The sequence below is a fragment of the Lactuca virosa genome, chromosome 5 (assembly GCF_052849685.1).
Source record: "Lactuca virosa cultivar CGN04683 chromosome 5, Lactuca_virosa_CGN04683_v6, whole genome shotgun sequence".
In the NCBI taxonomy this organism is placed as follows: domain Eukaryota; kingdom Viridiplantae; phylum Streptophyta; class Magnoliopsida; order Asterales; family Asteraceae; genus Lactuca; species Lactuca virosa.
This window is the reverse complement of record NC_136430.1, coordinates 348,057,766-348,063,662: the sequence shown is the minus strand read 5'-3', so window position 1 is coordinate 348,063,662 and position 5,897 is coordinate 348,057,766. Positions and strand designations below refer to the sequence as shown.

The following is a 5,897-nucleotide window of genomic DNA, read 5'->3' as shown; positions in this document are numbered from 1 at the left end:
GAAATGTTTTAGTAATTTAAAAATATATAAAGGGTAAAAATGTAAGTTTATAAATACTAGATTAAGCTCATGAGCTTTATGAGTCGAGTATTTTACTACTCAAGCTCGGCTCGATAAGGTACTCGAGTAGCTCGAGCTCTAGCTCGATTAAAGTTGAGTCGATTTCGAGTTTTTCTGAGTCAGGCTCGAGTTTTTCTTGAGCTGTATCGTCTCATTTACACCCCTAAGTTAAATGTGAAGATTTTAGCATTAGCATATTTTTATCACGATTAACAATTTCATTTGCTTAGAACAAAAATCTTCACATTATGACTTTCTTCTTTTTCTAATTTTAATAAAAAATGGAAAATTATACAAAAAAAAAATGCAACAAAATACCGCTTTTAACCTCCTTCTTACAACAACAAAAAAACCGAATTTCACAAAAAAATAAATAAATAAATACAAAAGTTGTAATTGTGAGGTCAAATTAGAAAGAAAAAAAAATGTTAAATTAGGTGGCTCTAGTGAAAAAAATAGTCTTATCATAAGAGTTGCTGTGAAATGTTTTAAAAATATGTTGACTTTAATGAAAAAAGTAAATTATATTGGTTAAATTAAGAAAAGGGTTTACGTCATTTTTGGTCACTTAACTTTTGATTTTGTGCTTATTTGGTCACTTAACTATTTTTAAGTTTTAAAAGGTCATCAAACTTTTGACTTTGTGCTCGTTTAGTCACTTGACTTTTGATTTGATCACTTAACTTTTAGATTTGTGTTCATTTAGTCACCTAACTTTTAAAATTGTTCTCATTTAGTCACTAAACTTTTGAAAAAATTTAGTAGTTTAGTGACTAAATGAACATATTTTTAAAAGTTAGGTGACTAAATGTGACCAAACCAAAAGTTAAGTGACTAAATGAGCACAAAGTCAAAAGTTTGATGGCCTTTTAAAACTTAAAAAGAGTTAAGTGACGAAATGAACACAAAATCAAAAGTTAAGTGACCAAAAATGACCTAAACCCTTATGAAAACGAGGAAACATAATGACTTTTACATAGATTTCTATAAACATTTTTATAGAAAATATAATTTGTTTTAAAAAAGCAACACTACAACACCCCCTTTATTAGTCAACTAATAATTAGAATTAGGGTTTTCTTTTAAACATATTTGCTTATCATGCCTCTTACAAAAAGGGCACCCTTAACATAAGGAAAAACAAAATGCAAATGTGAAAGATTTCATTGCCATTCATGGATGGATAGAAAAGAGCCATATGGTTTTGGCTACTTCAATTATTAGGGAGCACCCAAATGGTTAAATATTTTATAGAAACCATTGCATTACAAAAATCTAAAAGTTATTTGAAAGAGCCCATAAGAGGATAGATTATCTGAATGATAAAGATCAGGGGGTGTTTTTGCTAATTTCAAAAGAGGTTGCATCTATGTTCATAATGTGATTTCTTGTAATGTGGTAAAATTTAATCAACTAAACTTCGTTGTGTGAATTTCCTTAAACCCTAATTATAATCCATCATCAATTGCAACCCCCAGATCAGTGAAAAAGTTCGAATTGGTAAATATTAACGACGCAAACTTGTATTTAATCGCATGTTAGTTTAAGAGTTTTAATCTGAATCATGGACTGATATGCTCACTGCATATGCAGAAAACGACGGATTAATAGGGCTCATAAAGTGTTTGATGAAATGCGCCAACTAAATGTTGCTATTTAGAATGCCGTGATTACATGTCATATGCGTAAGAACTAACAAGAACGGGATTGATTAAGCGTGTGAATAGTTTTCTAAATCACTCGAGAAAAATGTAGTTTTCTACTTAATTGTGTGGGAAAGGAAGACACAGAGATTCTGAATGTTTCTTACATTTTACTGATTAGGAGCCACCAACGCATCGTCCACCTAAAAGCCTCCGCCACCGCATCCTCCCCCTCCACAGCCTCCACCATGGTGACCACATCCATCGCCAGCACTAGCGTTGAAAAGTACAGCGGCTGTAGCAGCAGAAAATACAGCTCCTCCATCGGAAGTAGTGGTTGTACCTATTTCACGGCGTCGAGCAGTCCGGAGTGGTGGAATTGTGATTTTCTCTTTCCAATCACTGGAATTACAGAGACAATAGAGACAACACAAGACGATAGCTGCTGCAACAACTGAAACGCAAACTATGAGAACGATATCGTATGCCTCCATCTTTTTCTGAATTCTGAATAAACTATTTCGTTTCTTATCGTATTTATAGTATACTATAAGGTTGTAATGAAGTTCATTTGGATTTTGGAAGAAGAGAAGGGGGAATGAAGAGAACTTCTCAGAAAATTTTAACTTAAGATGTTCTTCGATTCAGAATGTTTTTAAAGTTTAAGAGGTACAATTCTTACTTCATTACGTACAAGTAGTAGATGCATCTGTTAAACCTAAAATTAACATGACAACTTATTTGATATTTATAATTGAGTTTAAAAATTAATTGAAGTCAGTCGAATCCAAAGGGGATCAAAAATGGATAAGAAAACTTAAAACTTAAAGCTGATGGTTACGATTTATACATTGACAAGGGATTAAAAATATACTAGATGTCAAGTTTAAAGTCATTTTCGTACTTTTAAATGATTAATAAATTATTATTTTATTATAATCATGAATTCCTAAACAAATTAGATAAAGCTAAATTACAAAACCTGCATACGTTTATAATTTTTTAAAAGAAAGCATAACAATATAAAAATGCAAACAGTATTTGAAAAACCATTAAAGAGGATAAGTTATCTAAATGAGAAGAAGAGGGGGTATTTTTGCCAACATCAAAAGCTAAAGGTGACGAATGAATCTCACCAAGAATCAAAGGGGTGGGGGCATAAACGAGCTACAATGGCTAAAACGGGAGTCAATGTGCAGTTGTGCACTGTTAGACACATTTGACCCCTCGTTCTTTCTCATGGACTGCTATCCGCCATGTTAGCAAAACGAGGTTACATCCATGTTCACCATCTGATTTTTCGTAATGTGGTAAAATTTAATCACTCAACTTCGCTGTCATCAATTTCCGTAAACCCTAATTGTAGTCCAAGCAAATCCATCGTCTATTGCAACTCCAAGATCAGTGAAAATGGTCGAATCGGTAATATTAACGAGGCAGAACTTATATTTAATCGCATGCCAGTCAAGAGTGTCGTGTCATGGACTGCTATGCTCACTGCATATGCGGAGAATGGACAGATCAATAAGGCTCGTAAAGTGTTCGATGAAATGCCTCAACGAAATGTTGCTACTTGGAATGCGATGATTACAGCCTATATGCGTAACAAGAACGGGATTGATAAAGCATGTGAATTGTTTTCGAAATCCCCTGAGAAAAATGCAGTTTCCTATGTTTCCATGATCACAGGTTATGTTCGTGCAGGAAGGTTGGAAGATGCAGAGAAGTTGTACTATAGTATGCCAATAGAGTGGCGGGATCCTTTCTGTTCAAACGCCTTGATGAATGGGTATTTGAAGAACGGGAAACTTGAAGAGGCTGTTGAAATTTACAATGGAATGGTGGAGAAGAACGTGGTTTCTTCAAGCTCAATGGTTGATGGATACTGCAAATTAGGGGAAATCAAGAAAGCAAGAGAGTTGTTTGATGCAATTCCAGATAAAAATGTTATTACTTATACTGCAATGATCGATGGTTATATGAAAACCACATATTTTGAAGAAGGGTTTTCGTTATTCCTACAAATGAGATGTGAAAATGGTATAAAACTTGTTTCCAACACATTAACTGTAGTATTTGAAGGCTGTGGAAGATTCGATAGATATAAAGAAGGGCTTCAAGTACATGCTTTAGTGATGCTTATGGGATTCAACTTTGATACTTTCTTAGGAAATTCCACCATCACAATGTACTCTAGATTCGGTGATTCAGATTCAGCTCTTAAGTTGTTCAACATAATGGAGACAAAAGACACAGTTTCATGGAACTCTTTGATTAGTGGTTACATTCAATCTGAAAACCTCAACGAGGCTTACAAACATTTCAAAATGATGCCACAAAAGGATGTATATTCTTGGACAACAATGATAACTGGATTAAGTAGCAAAGGGCATACAGAAAAGTCAGTTGAGTTGTTCAAAATGATACCACATTCACAGAAAGATGATATTACATGGACTGCTCTTATATCAGGATTTGTGAGCAACCAAGAACATGAGGAATCAATCCGTTGGTTTGTTCAGATGCTTCAGACACAAATCAAACCTAATCCTCTTACATTCAGCAGTGTTCTTAGCTCTTCAGCTTCTTTAGCAACACTAAATCAAGGACTACAAATCCATAGTCTTGTAGTTAAAACAGGTATGGAATCCGACTTATCTGTTCAAAATTCACTGGTGTCATTTTATGCAAAGTGTGGATGTGTAGATGACGCCTACAATACATTCCATTCCATTGCTTCTCCAAATGTTGTTTCTTATAATTCTATGATCAATGGATTTGCACAAAACGGATATGGGGAAAAGGCGATTTCTTTATTCAAGGAAATGGAGGAAAAAAATATGGAGCCGAATGATGTTACATTTCTTGGTGTTCTTTCTGCGTGTACTCATGTTGGATTGGTTGAAAAAGGTCAAGGATATTTTAACTCAATGAAATGTTTATATAAAATTGAACCAAATCCAGATCACTATGCATGCATGGTTGATCTTTTGGGTAGAGCTGGATTTGTAGATGAAGCGTTTGATTTTATAAATTCGATGCCTTTTGAGCCTCATTCTGGGGTTTGGGGTGCACTTCTTGGAGCAAGTAGGAGTCATTTTCGTTTGGATGTTGCAGAAATTGCAGCTCAACATATCTATGAATTGGAGCCTGATAATGCTACACCTTATGTGGTTTTATCTGATATATACTTGGTTTCTAGGAAGAAAGAAGATGAGGAATTAGTGAGAAGAATGAAAAGAGTGAAAGGTATTAAAAAGAGTCCTGGATGCAGTTGGATTACAGTAAAAGATGATGTTCATTTGTTTTTGTCTGGAGATTTTTCTCACATGAAGTTCAAAGAGATTAAAAGCACCCTTTGGACACTTGTAAAAAACCATAGTAAATGTGATTCTTGTTTCTTTTAAGTTTTAATCATCCTCTGTTTTTAAATTTTTATTTCATCATTGTTATATATTTTCATTTACATCACTAGAATATAGTACAACAAAGAAAAAAAAAAAGCACAATTCACACAAGTTCAGAACCATTCTGATCAACCGCCACAACCCCCTCCACAGCCACCACCACCGCACCCACCACCGCCACATCCTCCACCATCCCCACCACAACCACCGCCACCACTAGCGCTAACAATTACAGCGGCTGTAGCTACAGAGGCTGCAGCTCCGGCGAGAATAACTACTCCGGCATCTTTTTTAGCGAAAGTGGTGGTGGTGGTGGTGGTGGTTTTACCTATTTCAAGGTCACGGGCTGCTCGGATTGGTGGAACTGGAACTTTGGTTTTGGTTTTCCTATGACTAAACTTACATAGAAAACACAAGAGAATTGCTACTGCAGTAACTGAAGCACAGACTATGAGAACAATGGCATATGTTTTCATCTTTTTCTAAGTTGATGAGAATAAACTGTTGGGTTGGTGTCCCTTTTTATAGCATTAGGTTGCTTAAAACATTCATTATATTTGTAAAAAATACAAAAAAAGGACTTTGTCAAAAAAGTGGAAATGAAATAGAAATTATAGGGAAATTGAATTAATTTGAGGAATTAGTTATTGTCAACTATGCTAAATTTCACGGAAGTTTAATTAGAAAGACTTTTGTCTTGTAACTGATATAATATTAGTCTTGAGGTTGCAATCGTAAGTCTATGGAGTCTGCAAAGGCAAAAGGCTACGTTCATAATAGTAACTGT

The 5,897-nt window shown here is 34.7% G+C and overlaps 1 protein-coding gene across 1 annotated transcript; it reads left to right on the top strand.

Moving 5' to 3' along the window:
* Window positions 1–2,891: 2,891 nt before the first annotated feature.
* LOC145117470 (Tetratricopeptide repeat (TPR)-like superfamily protein) lies at window positions 2,892–5,135 on the top strand. The gene has a single exon (XM_079053760.1). The coding sequence runs from the start codon at window positions 2,960–2,962 to the stop codon at window positions 5,108–5,110; it is 2,151 nt and encodes a 716-aa protein (XP_078909886.1). The 5' UTR covers window positions 2,892–2,959; the 3' UTR covers window positions 5,111–5,135.
* Window positions 5,136–5,897: the final 762 nt, after the last annotated feature.